Here is a 20,414-nt window from a genome sequence, read left to right as displayed (position 1 = left end):
ATGGGAAATGTTCGGAACACAGAGTGAAAATCTAAATTTAATGTCCTCCATGAAATTTTCTTATGGCAGTTTCTCCTCACCTTGAGACCTATCTATCCCACTGCCTATGGAATTCTCATTTTGGATTTCACACAGTGGCATACGGGCCAAGTCAGACGTCTCTCTTCTACTCTCTTCACCAACAATGAAGTCGACACTCCTATGCTGAGTGTTCCTACAAAGGCCCTTTCAAGTGGGCCCTAGCATATCTTCCTGCCCACATTTACCACTCCCTCCCTCTCCATGATCCGCAGTGACTAACAATTCTCTCACATGTTATATTTGTAGCCTGTGCTTTGCTCTTGACATGTGACCCCTTTTCCACATGTCATTGCCTGGCAAAATCTTATTTATGCATAGGGTAACATTCATTTACCTTATGAAGTTTTCTCTGCTTTATCACTTTTCATTTTATGTTTAAAGGACTGGTTTATATATCTTTTTCCCACTAACTGGGAAACAGCCATCAGACCATAGTTATCTTTGTATTCCTAGTACTTAAATCAGTACCTGGCATACAGTACTTTTTAAAAATTTAAATGGGTTATTCTGACATTTTTTCTAATTGGCTATGTTCTGAGGCCCTGTCACTATACTCAGTCTTTTATCTCAGAAGTTGAAGTTTCCCCCAGAGGCAGCTGCGAAGTTCCCAGAACACTAGGATCCCCACAGCCAGTTAACTACAGAGTGTGCTGCCCTGAATCCATACCACAAAGCACGGAAGTCTAGGGCTGGTGCCGGAGAAAGACAATGGAAGCCACCCAATTCAGATACCCACTTCTCTTACTTCTTCTCACCTGTGGACTGGCCCCAGAAGTTGTTGCAGAAGTTGAAGAGTCATCAGGTAAAAGATAAAAGCGCATGGTGATCATAAAGTAAGGGTTTTCTTAGGGGAAGGGAAGGGAATGTGATGGTACTCCGGGTACTTTCCTTTTAAACCTGGAACATTTTCTAGAAAATGTTATAGATGTGTGTTGCCTTGAAGAGAAGAGACAAGTATCCTTCATTTAATTATGAATTAAATTCTTTAATTATCCTTCAATTAGGTGAGGTCACCTTCCATATGCCAATAAAAATAATAATCATAAAGCCTTGGAATTATAACAGCATGCCCAGAAATTATATCCTCGGGTTAAGTAGGGAGAGAAAAGGCATATGAGATATCCTCATTATTTAAAGCTGCTGCTTCTCCTCTTCGTGGCCTGACAGTCCTCCTTCCCCTGTGTCCAGGTGATCCCAGTGCTGCCCAGGAGCCAGTGCAGCTCACAGATGTCCCAGCTGCCATGGAATTCATCGCTGCCGTTGAGGTGGCCATCATAGGCTTCTTCCAGGTTTGTGCCGCCACCCCATTGGCTATTCCTCCGTGAGCTGGGCAGCCCTACCTCAAGGGAGTCATCTTTGTGGCCTGCTGGCCAGATGATCCTGCATTAGAAGCATGGGGCCTCTAAGTTTGTCGATTGAATCTTCTTAACTTCAAAGCATTCCATCTCAGCACTATGTCTTTCCCATACTTGCTTCAAGAGCTCTGAGTCTACTGCCTGTCCCTTTATCCATGGATGTTTTGAAGCTAAGACAGTATCTGCAGAAAGAAAGCTTTCATCAAACCCTATTGTAGCCCTAAATGTCCTTAGTCTTCACTCTCACAATACCCTATAAAGAAGTAGGAGCCAGGCAAACCTATATTTTATGATCCCGATAATGCTTTGTATGTGGTGTGCCAAAACCCACAAGCATTAGTCAACAGTTGCCCCTAAAACCTTTCCGCAATTAGGTAGTCCCGTAATCTTTCCTTTGCCTTTTCTGAAATGTCAGAAAACAAAGATGGCTTTATTATGTTGAAGGTGTGAGCATCCATCTGCTAGACTAGGTGCATAGCTGATCTCAGCAGCATGGTGAAGGCTTTATTTCAGCATTCTTCTCTCTCTCTGGCGTAGCACCCGGCAATTCTCTCCACTGACCCAGCCCCTACTCTTGTTACACAGCTGGAAATAGTTGTAATGAGATGTACATGAGACTGGAAGACGAGGAGCACATTTTTGAGGGGTAAGAGATCTGAGCTGTAAAGGAAAGGGGCCCCTCTCAGACAGACAGGTTGGAAGAAAATTGTGCAGTAACTTAAATGGCCAGCAGGTGCCAGCATTGGATCCTTGAACACTATCGTTGGAAAGAACTGACTACAAAGGAGGAAACGCCATTTCACAAATGCCCACCACCTCTAAGGCAATGCACTCACCCTTTCAGAAGAGCCAGGTCCCAGCTTTCTCCACTTGACCCTGGAGGCAAGGCTGGCCATCCTCTTTTCTCCTTGCACAGGAAGCCCAGGGAGACGCAGGGAAGAATGTGTTCATTCATTGCCTGGAGTTGTTATAGGCAAATGTCCTGTGACAGCGGCCAAAATGATGACAGTCTCTATCAAAGGACAGGAACCATCACTCAGAAGTGGTTTCTCTGCTCCCTAACTTTAGGGCTGGTTGCAGGATTGGGTTATGAATATTAAGCTCTTGGAAGAGGGGGACTGTTTATCCACATCTTGCACAAATTCTTGTTAATGAAATTTCCTAAGCTCCAGTTGTAATTTCTTTTATTCTTCCCTCTTTTTTGCCTCTTGTGGCCTGCTTGACAGCACCTACTTCCTATTTTTACATTTCCTGTTTCTTCCACGAACTGTTTCATAACATTTTCCTCTTCAAAAGTATCAGTGACCGCACAGCCCACCTCTGATTTTGAGGCCTCGCTCAGCTACTAGTAAACTTATCATGGGGCTACTGGTGCTCTGTGATAAGGCCAGCCACAAATCTCTCTGTCAAGGCCAGCCACAATTTTTGTAGTATCCTATTAACTTCACAGCTTGAAAAATTCAAAAATGCCACTGCAAATTTAGCCTGCATTCTTAAGAGTAAATCTTGCCTCACTAGCTGCTAAATCAAATCTATGTTTTGGTAGCAGTATGCATATGTCTCTTCCTTATTGTACCCCTCACCCTCCAAAATAATCTCTGTGGTTTTCTTTTCCTCTGTCTTTCTTTCAGGATCTAGAAATACCAATAGTGTCTGTATTCCACAGCATGGTGCAACAATTCCCAGATGTGTCCTTTGGCATCAGCAATGACTCTGAGGTTCTCGCCCACTACAACGTCAGTGGGAACGCCATCTCCCTCTTTCGCCTGGTAAGTCGGGTGAGAAGCTCGAGGCTTCTCTCTGTTTTCCCTTCAACTGTGGACTCTCACACTTGTGCGACTGGAGAGAACTTTACGTGTTTGACACTAATGCCAGTGCCAAGTTCAGGGACGTTATTGACAAGGACGATGACTCCACTCGGGGTTGCCCAACAGGTGGTGAAGGGGAAAGAGCCCTGAACTGAGAAGAGCCGGAGAGTGGGGCTCCTAGAACTACTCGGTTGCTCACCAGCCATGAAATATCGGGCAAGTCACGTAGCGTGTCTTAGCTTCAACCCTTTCATCTATAAAAGTATAGACTACATCATTTTTAAGGCCATTTTAAGCTCTACAGTTTTATATTATTATATTCTAGGAAACTGACTTAGGTTTATCAAATATTTGTTAGACAACTTCTGTCTGCTCTGTGCAAGATATTTATATATAAATAGTTTATACTTATATGTAAATGTCTTAAGTATAAATACTTAATACACCTCTGCTCTCACAGATCTCAAAGTATAGTAGAGCATGTGTATATAATATACAGGCATCTATTAAGCAAACAGCGTCTCTATAGTAAACTGTTACAGGAGGCAAAAGAGAAAATGTGGGTATTGTGAAAACTATGAAAGAGACCACAGGTCTTGGAAGTAAAAAATAGTATTTGGACACTGAAGGATAGTTCATGGACAAGAGGGAAAGTTTTAATTAAGTTAGAGGTCAGTGAACAGGCTAATTTGGATCACACATTAGGAAGACAAAAAAACTTGATTAGAACTATGCTGTGGAGGGGCTGGGGATTTAGCTCAGCAGCACAGTGCCTGCCTGGCAAGCCCAAGGTCATGAGTTCGATTCCCAGTACCGAAAAAAAAAAAAACAAAAAAAAGAACAAGAACTATACTGTGGAAAATGTTGAATACAGCCATCATGGGGTCTGTACTTAATTCAAGTAGCACTGGGGACCCCCAAGGCCTTTAGATTAGGGAAGTAACATGAACAAGAATGTGTTCTAACAGTTTATTTTGGAAACAATGTGTAGGATGGATTATTAGGCAAAAGGACCAGAGAAGATAGAGATTTTGTGAAGCAGGCAAAGTAAACTGTCACCCAATGGGTGAGGCCATTACCAGCAGGCATGGTGGTAAACCACAGAAGGACAAATCCATGTTCATCCTGAGACACATGACCACACTCGCATCTGCCCTTCCCGTTTGGAGAAGCACAGCCACACTATCTCTGCCCCCCCCCAAATTCCTCAAGGCAACGAACTCCTCCCTTCTCCCTTTAAATCTTTTGTTCTACCCTAGCTCTCTGCTGATTCTGAACCCAGCTCACTCCCACCGGAGTGACTAAACAACCATGATTGCTTATACAGAGCTTTCTCAGATGGTCTCTCCCCTCCTGCCCTTAACATATAAACAATATGAAATATATTAAGGGTGCATAGTGAAGAGGCAGCAATAGAAGTTAAAGAAAAGACAGTGATACCTAGGTAAGTTAGATGACTAGCAAGTATTAGACATTGAAATTATGGAACAGCAATAAGTTTTAAAGCCACGCTGTCCAGATACGCTGACAACATGCAGAAATAAGGATTACTGATGCTTTAGTGGTTGTTGAGTTTTCATTGCTGATGGGTTATCAAAGTAATGATGTGATGAGTACACTGAGAATGACAAAAGGAACAAAGGATAATTTTTTAACTTTCTGGATGGAATGACCTTCCCTGCCTATGGCTTGCATCCTTTCTTTCTCTTTGTTATTTTTCATCTAAACTTCTTTTCCATGTATCTTACACTCAGGGCTTCAAAATTCTTTAAAATGGACACAGCTACCTAATTTATGCCACACAGCTCCATTAAAACTACGCTGATTCAGTTCAGCACAGCTTCTATATTATAAGCTCAAAGAACTGCTTGAAGGTCTTATTTTGCTCAATAGTTTTGCCAGATTTGCCTGTGTTGGTTGATATTATCTGTAATATGCTTTATTCTAGAATTCTAGAATCCTCATTTTCTTTTTTTTTTTTTTTTTAGTTTTTCTCTGGTACCAGGAACCGAACTCACGACCTTGCGCTTGCCAGGCAGGCGCTTTTGCCGCTGAGCTAAATCCCCAGCCCTAGAATCCTCATTTTCTTGATTCTCTTCTTGTTCTCTTAGTCTCCATGAGACCTGCTCCCTTTCAGCTGCCTGATGCATGCTTCTCTCTAGCCATGTTGTGGAACCTGTGCTCTGCGGAGGCACAGACTCTTCCCTTCACAGCTGTAACTTCGGGGCCTAGAACAGTGCCTGCCACAGAGCAGCACACGTAGCTGGTGCTCATGCAGCATTGGTTGAAAATGAATGTGTGAATGAATCAATTCATGAATGAATGTGTTGTCTTTCAGCAATATAATTCTTTCTCATAGTTGACTATTTTGTGTTTGTTGAGGACTTGGAATATTTTATCTATAGTCTGGATACCTCTAAAGATTCAAATGTTTACTGGATATAACCATTTTTATGCCATCACAAGCACTCTTAACATGTTCAAAATTGAATTTTTTGTCTGCACCTGCTAAATCACCCCTCCATCAAATGCACTATTCACTATTTTATTGAATGGCTATGATCATTCAATCTCTTGTTTTTGCCAATTTTACCTCCTATCTTGAATCAATATTCCTTGCCTCTTTCTACTTCATTTACCATAAGCTTTTAGCATCATTAGCATAAGCAATTCCAATTGCTTGACTGAATTCCCTTACCATTTCAGATCCACTTTCTAGACTGGTACCCTATAATGTAGTTAAGAGAGAAATTTGGCATGACATTTTTCTCTTTAACTTCCTCAATATTTCCCATTACTTACAAGATCAAAAACATGATTTTTATTATTATATACAGTCTTTTCAGAGCTGGCCACTGTCTGATTCTCTAATCCCTTTCCCAGGCAGTTTCCTCCTTGAGGTTTTATCTTCTAAATACCCAGCTATAACATCCTGGTCAACCAGTTTCATGACTCCTAAGCTCTTCCTTTTACCCAGAATGCCACTGCCTTCGAATACCCTTGGCTGCCCAGCCTCACCCAGCTAACCTCACCCAGCTAACTTCTTGTACGTACTTTGGTGAGTCATTTGACGCACCTTATCCCCCAGAACATTTCACTGGAATCCACAAACTGGCCTAAGTATTTCTCTACACTTCCATGTCTCTATTTTCATTTATCACTTTATAGTGGACATAATGTATTTATGGGTCTATCGCATCTGTAACTCCATTAGACCATGAGCTACTGAAGGTCAGGAACCGTAGCTTATTCATCTTGGTAATCCATGGGTCTGTGATATGTCCAGGCACCTAGAAGGCACACAGAAAGTGTTTGGGAAGCTGAGCTCATCCTCCTAAAACATGTCTGAAGGTGCAAGGACACATCTCAGCAATGGTTCCCCACCTGCACAGTAGTGCTGGCTTGCATTTTCACTGTTGAGAAATAAGATTAATCTAGCCTTTCTGTGAGATGTTCTCAGACAGATGGAGAAGTTCAAACTAATGCCTTTTATGTCTCTGTTGAACCACAAAGTTATCCTTCAGTCCAAAATTCCTCATCAGCTACAGCTTCATGGGTACTTCTTTCCAAGTTTCTACTTAATAGAGCCAAAGACTGACTTAAAAGTCTTGGTACCAACAAGATGCATATGTGTGGGAGAACAAAAAGGGTTCTTGCTTCAAATATCCCTTTAGATTTAACAGTCTTTAATGGGAACGTTAGCTCTGCAAATAATTTATTCTTTATAAAGTTTTGTTTGACTTTATAAAGTCAGAGCTCTCCACTCTTGCTTAGCATCTGTTCTTTATTTACAGCTTGTGGCAGAGCTACTCTGACTGCACTTCTGGGACCTCAGTGGACAAGTCTGTTTATGTTCCATACCAAAAAACAAATACCCTGGTTCCTGGGCCACTTTACTGGCAGGGCCGGGTGAACCTCAATTTAGGTCATGCCAGCTTCTAGATAAACATTTTTTTCTCCATTTACATTTCCAAAAGTTTGTACATATTTTGATAGGATTATTACTCAAGACTTTAGAATAATATTTTTGAAAAGGGTACAACAACCGAGACCATTCTATTTTGTATTGGGAAACATGAACCTACTGCAAAGTTTCTGGTATTTTCCTTCATCTTAGACACATAGTTGATTGCCTTTGGGTGTGTGTGTGTTTGTGTGTATGTATGTCCATGTCTAATTCATGGTAGATGCTATTATAATTCCCACAAGAATCTGACTCAGTTCATACTAATCCAGCATTTTCAATACAGAAAATAGTGTTCTATGAGGTCAATCTAGCTGTCTAGTTTTATAACTATGAAGTAACCAAAATCTGCTTCCATACCCAGCATTATTAACTGACAAACATACCTTTTCTTCTGTATTACAGCGGCTTTCTAAAGGACTTACACCTAATGAAAACCTTTATTCTTACACTAGATTCTATCTACTGTAACGTCCCTTATTCTTATTCTAAAGTCAACATTTCTTTAAACCACTATCCCCTAATCCATTTTCTTTATCCCCCTTGGCATTAATTGATCAAACCCCAGGATTATATCTCAAGATTTAATCAAAACATTATATATTTTGACAAAGGAAATTTCAAAACAAGGCCACCAACGCTGTATTTATGAAATATATCATTCTCCAAAAACAGTGAAGGCAGACTTATAGAAATGTTTTCAGGAAGATTTTAAATAAAATGCAGGGAACAAATGTACGCTGGGCAGGACACATATGTGCTGGAGGTGACACTTGCCTCTGAATCAGACAAAGGAGGGGATCTCACCTTTACTTTCTCCTGGAGGACTCTTGTTGTTGCCCTAATAAGAAAGTAATCCCCGGAGTGAAAGAACTATGAACCTGTCCTCAAACAGAATTTCAAGTATTATTTGACTGTTTACCGTGTTTTGGCTTTCTCAGTCACTTAGAAATATAATTAGCTTAGCCTAACTTTGACTCAGGAGGATAGCAGGGGAAACACAGCCAGTCATTATTTCTTTTACAGTTATTTATTGGGTGCCAGTTATAAAAAAATGAACTTACCAGACAAAGAGAACTGGAAGGAATTTATATATAAAAGCAAACTGCTAAGAAACAAAATAAGCAATATATACCAAATTATTAAAACTTTTTTCTAAATTGTATATTTATCAAATATGCTTTAAGCTGATCAGTGTTTAAAAACAAACCCTGGGCCATAGAGGCAACTGTTTAACAAATATTCCGGTGCCATGGAAGGTATTTAGTATTATAACTAAAGAATTGAGATTAGTTATTTATATGTAGCAACTTCCCACAATGCATGTAATCCTTATGTACTGCAAACATACACAGTACTAATAATGAAAATGAAAAAAAGAACTATAATGTAAACTAACATGATCTTTCACATATTTTCTGAAAAACTGGGGTGTTAGAGAAATCCATAGAAATTCACAGAAATATTGTTCACAGAGTGAAGGACAGAAAGGGAGGGATTAAATGTCTTGGTATGATATACTATCAGAAACAAAAAAAATCCACTTTGGATAACTCAACCGGGAACTGTAAGGGGGCAACCTTCCCGTTTACTGCTTCTGCTTTTTTTTTTTCTGATATCTCTTTCCTTGGGTAGAAAAATAGAAGGATATCTTAACAAAACTCTTCCCAAATATTTGAAAAGTATATTTTTTGAAAAATGTTCTCAACCCTTGGGTTTCAGGGTCCGATTTTCCTTCCAGTGCATTATGCAAATAATTCTCTTCACAGAAGGCAGATTTCCTGTTCAAATGCTGCTTCCAGGAACCTTACACATAAACGTTCCAGGATTTACTAAAGAACATTGAAATAATTGGGCATTTTTCATTAAAAGGAGCACGGCAGACTCGAGAGACCGCAGGAGGGTGGTTTCTATCAAAGCTCTCTTGCTGCTTAGATGTTATCGCGGCTTCCCAACCTCTGCCTCCCGGTGCTCTAAGTCCAGAAACACCTGGAGTCGCTGGCACTTCCTGCTGCCTCTTCTGGGAAGTGCGAGGAGTTGCCTGGAAAAGGGAGGGGAGGGAGGGGCCACCTGGCCCACAGCATAGCTCAGTCCACTGAGGCACAGGCTCCTGGCCTGAGTTCCTAGAAAAATAGTCAGGAAGTGTTTAGACATACTTGATATTAAACGCGCCCTGACTGTGATTGTAATAGTGATGATTTTGGTGATTGCAACAGCAAAGCCTTAAGTATGAGGGAGCTGTGCCAGCTGGCAAACCAGGCTTTTAACAGCAGTACAGATCCAGAAGAGCCACAGATACTAAGTTTTTTTTTGAGTGTTCGCTTATTTCCCCACTCATTCTTAATAATCTGGGATGAAAGGGACTATGAAATCAGGCCAGGATGCTGCCTAAGACTTTCCCTTGAGTTTATATTTCTTTCCCAAGTTTTCTACTAGAACTTTGTGAATTTTAATACAATTATATAGACAAAGGGACTTCATATTTTAAAATATTCTGTGGTTTGGATGATTTTGTTTCTTCAAAATTCTGTTTTTGAAATACAAACGTTTTCTGTGCCTCAGCAATAATTTCATAAATTTAAATTGTGTAAGAGTCCTAAAACAAAGAGCACCTAAATTGTTGTTCAAGTAAATGTCAATACCTCTGTGCCTCAATGCCTAAGATATAGTAGGTGCTCAACAAATAATCCTCAAATAAATAGATCATGAGAGAATGACTTGTTCAATTTAGGATTAATAAAATTAACCAGAAGGGGTGCCTTGACCTTTTCTGAGGTTCATGTTGCCTTTTTTTCAACCTAACAGAAGGTCATCTGGAAAAATAGTGAAAGATAGATAATAGGGGTTATCATGAGGATGACTGAGGAGCAATCTTTGATTCTTTCTACTTAGCAACTTAGATTTCCCTTTGCCAGAATTCTCTTCTACACAAACTAAAATGAGATTTACCTCTAACTTCCTGGGTCAACTAGAAAAATTATCTTGGGATAAAACTGTGATTCTGATCCAAGGCAAGATCTGCCTGGGTAGAGACTGTAAGAGACAGCAGAGGTAAGGGGAAAAGACTAAGCAGGAGTTCAAGGATCTCAAAATTGTACAGGGGTCTGCCTTCATGTTTTTATCTGTGGGCATACTTGCTATGGGTGATAAAGCTGTATCTGCTTTTCAATATAGTAGGGAGGAGAATGGTTACCTCAAGAATAATGATTAAAGTTATGAGGTTCTATCTTTTAATGTATTAGAGTGCGTTACCCCGTTTTCTGTGACAAAATAGCTGGGATAATGAACTTAATATGGAAGAAGCTTCAGATGTTTCAGCCCATGGACAGCTGGTCTGCTGCTTTGGGGTTGTAGCAAAGCAGGACATCATGTCAGGAGATGAATGGTACAGAAAAGCTCCTCGCCTCATGGCAACTGGGAAGCAAAGAGAGAAATGGGAAGTTACCAAGGTCCCAATATCCCCTCAAGGGTGCACCTCCAATGACCTAACTTCCTTCTACTAGCCTCACTCCCTGAAGTCCCACCTCCTCCCAGTGGTCTTGCAGGCTGACAGAGTCTTCAACACAACAGGCTTCTGGTGAACATTCCAGGTCCAAGCTACAGCACCACGTATGGTGGAAAGTTTGTTCTAAAACACAAGTCCAGGAAAATAACTTTCATGCCAGCTTTGGGTCCTAAAGAGCTGTCCTAAAAACAGGGATGAAACGTGAAGACAATGTGTCTCGGTTACTTTTTTCTCAATCCTGGGACAAAATACTTGACATCCAAAATTAAGGAAGGAGGGGGCTGGGGATTTAGCTCAGCGGCAAAAGCGCCTGCCTGGCAAGCGCAAGGTCGTGAGTTCGGTTCCCGGTACCGGAGGAAAAAAAAAAAAAAAAACAAAATTAAGGAAGGAAAGGTTTATTTAGCTCACAGTTTGTGGAGGTTTCAGTCCATAATCAGCTGGCTCCAAGGCAGGGTGGCATGGTAGAGGGCAACAGTTGACTTTGGCAGAAGACAGCAAAAGCAACAAGAGCAAAAGAGGGGGAGAGTAAGCCTCTTTTCCTCCCTTATATTGTATGCAGGCTACCCACACTAGGGTGGGTGCAGCACTCACACCATCTCCATGCCCTCCTCTTGCACAGGATGAGGATGTATGCAAAGTGAGGCCCCTGGCCCCCTGCTGAGTCACTTAGTTAAACTTCTAAATTTCTCAAGTTGACACAATGAACAACATCCTAGAGTCAGGATAAGGGTGTGTCCTTTATACCTCAGGATATACTGAGTTACTGAGGTAAGCTTTTAGACTTCTCAAGTTGACACAATGTATCAACCATCACACAAGGGCTGCAACACAGTGCAAATTTCAAGCGTTGGGGTGATGATGAACCAGTAAGCACACTTGCATGTACACAGCTATATATGCATATGTGATATGTTATGATCCATGCTTAGCCATGTCCTAGCATATTATTTGGAAATAAAAAGAAGAGAAAATCTTAAAGGAAGTTAAAAAAGGAGAGAGGGAGACAATTACCCTCAAAGTCACCTCCAAGGGACAGAAATAAGGGTCACAGCTGACCTCTCAATAAAAACAGTAGAACAGGGAACACAAAGTATTATGTCTTTCAAACTCTGAAAAGAAATAACCAATTTAAAAATTCTATCACCAGCAAATAAAACTTTAAAAATAAAGTTGAAATAAATATATACATTAAACAACCAAACTGAGAAAATTTATCACTTAGCAGAGCTAATTTATACTAAAGGAATAAGTAGAGAGAAAAAACTCCCAGGGAAGAGCTCAAAAAAGCAGGAAGGAAAGAAGAGAAGCTAAAATGTAAACATGTTCATAAATGAAAATGCATGCTAACTATAGAGCAATAATGATAATGTCTTCTAAGATTTAGAAATAAATCAAACAATAATAATGACCCATAAGATGAAGGAACAGAGATAAAAGAAAACAAACTGTGTTTGAAATTCCCTAATTCCAAAAGGAGGGTGACAGTGCCAATTAATATTAGATTCTGAAAAGTATATGCTGTAGAATGCATGCCAGCAATCTCTAAGAAAATAATTAAAGCTTGTGTAACTTTTGAGACAAAAAGGTGAGGGGCCAGTTCAAAAGTGAGCCAGGAATAAAGAAAACTGGAATTTGAAATAGGCAAAACCAATGGAAAAATGCATAATTCAATATAGTAGTAATTGCGTTACATAAAAATAACCCTTAGAAGATAAATCTCCTCAAAGGCAGGGAATGTTCCTCATTTACTTTTCCATCTTTGGAGTTTTCTCAGTTCCTGTCATACATGGTGATCTAATAACATTTTTCAATTACTGAAAAAAGGACGAGCAGTGGCAACTTCATCTTTTTGTGTGTAACTAGGTGGATAATGAACAACTGAAGTTAGAAGGTGAAGAGATTGAAAACATGGATGCCACCAAATTAAGCCGTTTCATTATGAGCAACAGCCTCCGCTTCGTGACAGAGTACAACCCCATGGTAAGCAGCAGTCCCTGATGCCAGCCTCTGAAGTCCATGTGTCGGGGAGGATGCTTATCTTCCTCTCCTCCCAAACCACTGATCTATCATGATTCACTGTCTTAATTGACACCTAGTATTACCTTTGTTACTACAACCCTTTAGGTTGGTGGATTTGTAGCTACTCAACAAAGAAAAAGGAAGTTAAATGACTTACTATACAACTAACAAGAAACAGAACCAAAATGCAAAGTGAAGGGAACTGACTCAAACACTTCACAATTTTGCTCCTTGGAAGTGCTTAGTAAAAACCTGAGCAGTTCTCTAGACTCTTTCTCAAACTACTGCAGTCAATACTGAAGCTCAGTTTTTTCCCCCTAAAGCATTAGTGCCTAATACTTTTATAAAATGCAGTAGAAATAAATGACTACACAAATGAAATTTTTAAAGAAATAAAACCCACTGATTATATATTTCTATGTCATAGCTTTGTAACATTTTCTATAAAAGTTTCTAATCGTCTGTTCTTATTTCTGTGTATATCACTTCGTGGATCAGTAACGCCATGTGCAAGCCATGCTCTGACCAGCACGTGCCCAAACTTTCATGCTGCCTCAGTCTTTGGCCCGGGTCTGTCATCCCTTAGGGTTGAATGCTGTAGGACACATGGATGAAGGTGTTGGTCTACTTGTCCAGGTCATGTCTGGCTTTCTAATACTCTATAACCTACAGAATTAATTTATAATCCTGCCTTTTACTTTCCTGAACATGATCATAGACTGATTAATTTCTAGTGATGTACATCAGCTCAGCAATGCTGTGCATCCTCTGATAAAAGTACTGAATTCTATTCATTTCTCATTTAACCCTCAGATTATTTGTTTTAGGTTGAAGAGAAGAAATTATTGTGTCCATTTTGTAGAGGGGAACATTCAAGACTCCAGTGACATTATTCAAGGTCCCATATTCCAAAAACAGAAAAGGCATAATTTAAAGCACAACATTAGGCTGATGACACATTAGGCTACCTTGTCTATTTCTGTCTTATAGTAGAAGAAATGGGAGTTCAGAAAAGCTCGGCAGCTTCCCCCAGGCCATACAGCTAGCAATCTGAGCTTTAGAGATAGCCTCTGCCCTCGCCCCTGTTTGTCATGACCCATCTGTGTGGTTTGATGCTCTGGTTTTTCTATTCTTCACACAATGTTCAATTGAAAAAACACACCTTGTCCTTGTCCTGTTCACTAAATTCCTGTTCATTTCTTATACCACATTTAGCTCTGCAGAGTGGCAACTCCACTTCCACTTTAACAGATCACACTCACACACACATACACACACACACACACACACACACACACACGGACAGCAGTAATCAAGATGACATTCTTTGCCTAGACCATTGTCATTCTGGTCCTGGTGAGCTTTCCAGAGTGTAATGAGCCCCAGAAAAGATGATCTTATTATCCCTGGGTAATTGGTCATCACGAAATGGAATCCCATAGGCCACCAAGAGAGGTCATAGACCTTCTTGAGTTCTTAGGCTTGGCCCAGCTGTCATCTCACACAACAATGATGAATTTTTTTAAAGTTCCACATTATATGGTAAATGGCATCAACAGGCAAAGAGGTAACAATTTCTTTAGAGAAGTAAGTTTGGCCTTTACTGCAAATTTAACTCCTCCTAAGTACTAATTTTCTCATGAGGACAGTGACCCACTCTGCGCTAGCTATGTCTCATCTGCTGCAAATGCAGAGGTTTGCAGAAAATCACAACTATGCCCTTAGCTGCCAGGCACTTTCAATGTCCACACTCAAGACTTGGCTTCAAGATGAAAACTCAGGCTGCGTCTGTCAGGACTAAATGAATATGCTATTCAATCCCTTCTGTAAGGCGACTATACCTCTTGATGTCTTAGCTCTTATCTCCTGACTCATCCTAAAAATTATGTTTCATCCCTGCTTTAGAAACAGGATCTAGTAAAACGCAAGTCAATTGTTTATTATCCAGTCTCCAAAATGTAAAATCTTTTAGCAGACATATTTAGTGAAAAGCCCATTGAGTCTTCCTTGGCTCCATAATGGTTCCTTGCAGCCAATGATGCTGTTGAGTCTCTACAGAGAGCACATGGCTTCAGAGAGAATCCTACCTAGAAATCTCCAATCCTACTCTCCTGGGAACCTAATGCTATACATCGGCTTAGAAATGCTGTGCTAGGGTCCAGTGGCCAGTGATCCATTATATTCTCCCTTCCTGTGTACACGCAGATTTTACAGCAATGCTTTCTGTATTTAGGAGAGACTAAAAGCATTAGGAGTTTCTTGTAATACATTTGCAGCACAGTTTGAGGAAAGTGAAAAGAAGGGAACTAGTGCCACAGCTGAAAAATTCTTTCTCTCCTCTCTTTCCTCTGGCTCAGGGCTGCCCCACTCTAAATTGGTGACATCTGCACAATGGGTCCCATCTTTCATTAGCAGAGAAGAACCAGTGTTCTGATTTTCTGCAGAGCTCACGTTCACACTGAGCTGAGGTAGACTATGGCAGCCTCACCCAGGATTGAACTAATTTACATGGGGCTTTGACATCTGTCCCACTGGGCAGCCCCTTTGTGACCAGGAGCTTGGATTCTGGCACCAGACTACCTAGTATTAGTCACAGTTATGTAACTGTGATAGTTACAACCTATCTGTGCCTCAATTTCCTCATTTGAAGAACTGAGACCCTGGGGGTTCAATTAACTATAGAATATAAAGAGCCAAATACAGTGTAATAAACACACCACAATAAGTATGCTGGAGTCAAATGTAGTCAAAGGCCACATTTTAAATGTCTCTCTCTGACTAGTCTTGCAACATAAAGAGGAGTTGAAAAAATGACTAATATGTTTCATGATGTATGAGCTGACTATTGCTGTGTAACAGATTACTCCAAAAGTTAGCAGCTTAAAATAGTAAACACTGATTATCTCATGCAATGTCTGTGGGTCAGCCATCTGGGAGTGGTTTGGTCAGATGCTTCTGGTCTAGCATCTCTAGAGAGGCTGTAGACACTGGTCAGGGCTGCAGGAGCTGGAGGAGCTGCTGCCAAGGACTCTCACTCATGTGGCTGAAGAGTTGGTGCAGCTTTTGCCACGTGAACTGTTCATAGCACTACTTGAGCACCCCCACACTGGGGCTGACTTTCCTTGGAGTGAGGGACTCATGTAACCTTGGAAGTCATACCCCATCATTTCTACAACATTCAGTCCAGCTCTATAGTGTGTGAACAAAGGATCTATACATGTCCATGGAAACAAGATGGGGAAACTTCGAGAGCTAATCTCATTTTGTGTTACTATGGTCTGTTTCAGTCTACCTATTTATTACATTATCACTAATATCCCTCTCTCTCTCCCTCCCTCTCTTTCTCCCCTCTGTGACTCTCCATCTCTCCCTCTCTCTCTGTCTCTCTTTCTCTGTCTCTCTTTCTCTCTGTGTGTCTCTCTCCGTCTCTCCCTCTCTCTCTGTCTCTCTTTCTCTGTCTCTCTTTCTCTCTGTGTGTCTCTCTCCGTCTCTCCCTCTCTCTCTGTCTCTCTTTCTCTGTCTCTCTTTCTCTCTGTGTGTCTCTCTCTGTCTCCTATCTGTCTCACTATCTCCTCTCTCTGTCTCTTCTCTCTCTATCTCTCTTTCTCTCTGTCTCTGTCCTCCCTCTCTTCCCCCACCTACTTCCCTCCCTCCCTCTGACTCTGCTATAACACATTTCAATTTGCCAGACAGTGTTAGGCCTATTTAATGCCATGGTTGAGATTCACCTTCTTCTGATGATGAACAAGGCTTCCCCGGAGTATGAAGAGAGCATGCGTCATTACCAGGAGGCAGCCAAGCTCTTCCGGGGGAAGGTGAGTTAGGCATGGGAGCATCTTTGTTCAGTGCACATGACCAAGTCACTAGAAAGAAGGAGAAGGTGGGGCAGGAAAAAGAGGTGAGTGAAGAAAATAATTATGGTTATGAGATAACAAAGAAAGAACTGGACATAACAAGACACCGTTTTCAATTTAAAATGTGTTTGTACTACTAAAGGCCTATACAAAATCTCCTCATGGTAGTTGACTATTATATTTTTCTGCATTGATAGATAGCAAAAAAATATGAACAAGAAGATACTGAAAATAAAATCACCTATGACTCACAGTTTGTTTACTGCTTGCCATAATCTTACAATTTGGAGCAGATGTCAGGGCTTATTTCTCATATAAACACCTATCACATACTTGGTACTTACCAGATAGCCAGTGAATATTTATTTCTTCTCCTTCTCTCTTTTGTGAAGTTTTGTTTTCTGTCAGTGAAACAGTAAAACTCTGCCTGGCAAGCGCAAGGTCGTGAGTTCAATTCCCGGTACCGGAAAAAAAAACAAAAACAAAAAGAAAAGAAAAATAGAAACAGTAAAACTTCAACAATGACATGGCTGCTGCATTGAACTAGAAACTTTTTACTGATGAGAACAATCTGACCATAAAATAAGCTGCTTTTTTGAGGATTGGTTTTCAACCCTGGAAATGCTCAGTGCTATTGAATGGAGATAATCCTCTGCCTAGAATATTACCAAGATTTCTACTTTGGGTAGAAGGTTTGACTTAAAAACAGTCTCCCTTTATCCATAGATCCTATGGTTTTAGTTATCTACAGTCAATGGTCTAAAAGACCTCAGGATCAATAGAACAGATTAGAAGATGCAGACACAACTACAAACATACTCAGACACCTTGTCATTGATAAAGGGGCCAAACATATTTACTGGAAAAAAGATAGCCTCTTTAATAAATGGTGCTGGAAAAACTGGCTTTCCACATGCAGAAGACTAAAATTAGAACCATGCTTATCACCATACACTAAATTAAAGTCAGAATGGATCAAAGATCTAAACATTAAAATAGAAACACTAAATCTACTGGAGGAGAAAGTAGGTAGAAACCTTGAAGACACAGGGGTAGGCAGAGAGTTCATAAAAACAAAACTTCATGGGAAATACTTCAAAGAATAAATAAGTGGGATCTCATCTTATTGAAAAGTTTTTGCACATTAAAAGAAATCACCAACAGAGTAAAAAGAAAACCCACAAATTGGGAAAAAATTTTATCTGACTGTCCCTTAGGCAACGGACTTCTGTCTAGAACATATAAAGAATTTTAAAAAATCAGACTCCCAAAATCCAAAGACCCAATCCAAAAATGAACATCTGAGATGAATACACACTTTTCAGATGAAGAAATACAAATGGCAAATAAATATATGAAAAAATGCTCAACATCATTGGTTATTTAAGAAATGCAAATTAAAACAATACCAAGATCCCATCTTACCCCAGTAAGAATGGCTTTCATCAAGAAGTCAACTAATAACAAATGCTGAAGACACTGCGGGGGGGAGAAAGGATCCCTTCTCCACTGTTGGTGGGAGTGTAGACTAGTACAACCACTATGGAAAACAGTCTAGAGATTCCTCAAAAAACTAGGATTAGAGGTCCCATTCAACCCAACTATTCCCCTTCTGGATATTTTCCCAGAAGAACTGAAAACATCATGCCACAGCGATACATGTGCACCCATGTCTATAGTAGCTCAATTTGTCATAACTAAATCTTGGAAACAACCCAAATGTCTAGCCACTGAGGAATGGATAAAAAAAGATGTGGTGTTTTTATACAATGGAGTATTACTCAGCTATAAAAAAAAAAAAGATAAACTTGAGGCTTTTATAGGTGAACGGGTGCAACTAGAGACCATACTCATAAGTGAAATAAATCAGACCCACACATATAAACATCATATTGTCTCCTTAGTGTAAGAACCTAAATTCACTAAATTCTGACTTCTTAAAATTAAATAAATCTGACCAAAGAAAATAAAATACCAAACCAAAGCAAAATAATAAAAAGCTTATATTAAGAAAACTGATATTTAAGTTATGGGGCACAGACCATAAATTCAAGCAGTGTAAACTCCAACACTTATAAGGTATCTCTTTATCCCCAGGACCTCAGCTAGATCTTTTCCTTTCAAACTTCTCCAAATGCAGGTTCTCTTTGTTCTGGTGGACAGTGGTGTAAAGGAAAATGGAAATGTGATATCATATTTCAGACTAAAGATGTCTCAGCTGCCAGCTTTGGCTATTTACCGAACTCTGGACGATAAGTGGGATACCCTGCCCATAGCGGAAGTTACAGTAGATCAGGTGCAAAACTTCTGTGATGGATTCCTGAAAGGGAAACTGTTGGTAAGTATGAGACTACAAGAAAAGCAAGTTGCATTTTGCTCTTCTCTCTATCTCTTTAACTTCTTGTTAAATGGTTCTTTAGTCTCTGCTAAATTTAATTAATAGCATAAGGATATGAGGATATTGTGGTCAGAGTCAAGGTGCTTGTGAGCATATAGTTATGGGAATAGAACTAGAAAATCAGTTTTGGAAAAGTCTTGTAGTTTAGTCATTTTCTCATTGCTGAGACATAATACCTAGCATCCACAACTTAGAGGAGGAGAGGCTTAGTTTTCAGAGCATTCACGCTATAGCTGGTTTGTTCCAAGATAGAAATGGCATGGTGAAAGCTCACAGTGGAAGAAAGCTGCTCAACCCAGAAAGCAGAAAGAGAAGGGAAGAACTGGGGACAAGAATACGTCCTTTTAGGTCACCACCCCAGTGACCAACATCCCACCTCTTAACATCACATTCAGCCCTGAATTTAGTGGATTAATCCACTGATAAGAATGGCGCCCCCATGATCCACTCACCACTCCACGATCCAACAACCCCACCTGACTGCATGAAACTTTTGTGGACACGCTAGATCTACACTGACTTTTCGCCTACTCATAGGAACCAAAATCAAGATTGTGCCATTTTGGTCAAAATATAATGGGGAACAAATCAAATCCCATGTTAAAGAGTTCATGATATAAAAACTGAAGATGAATTTAGGACTTCTGGGAGTAAACACATGATTTAGTTTTATAAACTCAAAAAAAAGAAAAAAAGGATTCCAAATCTGACTATCAGTGTTATGTTGTTTTTCAGGAAGAAAGTCATAAATCAGAAGAAAAGACTCCAAAGGAAGAACTCTGACTTCTCCCTGATGTTTCTGCTTATTACTACATATCTGCTTTATGTTGAATAAAAAAGGGGAAATTCAAGCCTCAGAGATGCTAAACAAGAGGATCACCAGGCCTTCCAACCACACACACACACACACACACACACACACAGAGAGAGAGAGAGAGAGAGAGAGAGAGAGACAGAGACAGAGACAGAGACAGAGAGAGACAGAGAGAGAGCTATTTTGTTCCTTGAAATCTCATTGCCTTTATTTTTAAATTTCCTGTACTCTGTCACTACCACTGAATTTCCTCTTGTGAATGCATACTATTTAGTCCCACCATCTTCAATGGAGGCTTTGGAGATAGTATGATACCTCTATGAAGGAGAGCATTCCTAGAAAGAGATTGTTCTAATGTGTCCTTAACGTTGAATTTGTGGTTTACACAACATAGCTTGTGCTCGTTTGGGGTTATCTAAGGATTGAAATTCTACCTCCCTTCATAAGCACATGTCCCTCTCTGACTCAGGGCCAAGAACAAAAGGGTGGTTTTAAACTCTTTTCTGAAACTGTTTCTTTTGCCAGAAGTTAAATGATGTCTCCAAGTTTCTTAACTCGGCAGACACAGACAGTGTAAAAACTGTACGCTTGTTTAGCATTTCCAATTCCCCATGAA

The 20,414-nt window shown here is 40.1% G+C and overlaps 2 protein-coding genes across 5 annotated transcripts in view; one reads left to right on the top strand and one right to left on the bottom strand.

Moving 5' to 3' along the window:
• Positions 1–16,506, bottom strand: part of Pde6h (phosphodiesterase 6H, cGMP-specific, cone, gamma) — a 57,548-nt gene extending 41,042 nt beyond the window's left edge. Inside the window, exon 1 of one of the 2 annotated variants that reach the window (XM_013511588.1) lies at positions 16,461–16,506. The gene's annotated coding sequence lies outside the window, so the exon portion shown is untranslated. Of the gene's footprint in view, positions 1–2,272; positions 2,362–16,460 lie in introns of those variants that run through there. The other variant, XM_013511586.1, reaches the window with a different exon arrangement.
• On the top strand, positions 631–19,838 carry Erp27 (endoplasmic reticulum protein 27). 3 transcript variants are annotated; one of them, XM_005379014.2, is made up of 7 exons: positions 631–883; positions 1,270–1,370; positions 3,068–3,205; positions 12,577–12,693; positions 16,422–16,547; positions 18,727–18,924; positions 19,720–19,838. In XM_005379014.2, the coding sequence occupies exons 1-7, from the start codon at positions 790–792 to the stop codon at positions 19,765–19,767; spliced, it is 822 nt and encodes a 273-aa protein (XP_005379071.1). In that variant the 5' UTR covers positions 631–789; the 3' UTR covers positions 19,768–19,838. The 3 variants fall into 3 exon arrangements, with proteins under 3 accessions (XP_005379071.1, XP_013367038.1, XP_013367039.1); XM_013511584.1 differs by lacking the exons at positions 631–883; positions 1,270–1,370 and adding an exon at positions 2,235–2,318; XM_013511585.1 differs by lacking the exons at positions 631–883; positions 1,270–1,370 and adding an exon at positions 2,849–2,935 and having other exon boundaries at positions 3,103–3,205.
• The last annotated feature ends 576 nt before the right edge of the window (positions 19,839–20,414 follow it).

Source organism: Chinchilla lanigera, unplaced genomic scaffold, assembly GCF_000276665.1.
Source record: "Chinchilla lanigera isolate Chin_1 unplaced genomic scaffold, ChiLan1.0 scaffold00012, whole genome shotgun sequence".
Classification (NCBI taxonomy): domain Eukaryota; kingdom Metazoa; phylum Chordata; class Mammalia; order Rodentia; family Chinchillidae; genus Chinchilla; species Chinchilla lanigera.
This window is presented reverse-complemented; position numbering and strand designations above follow the sequence as displayed.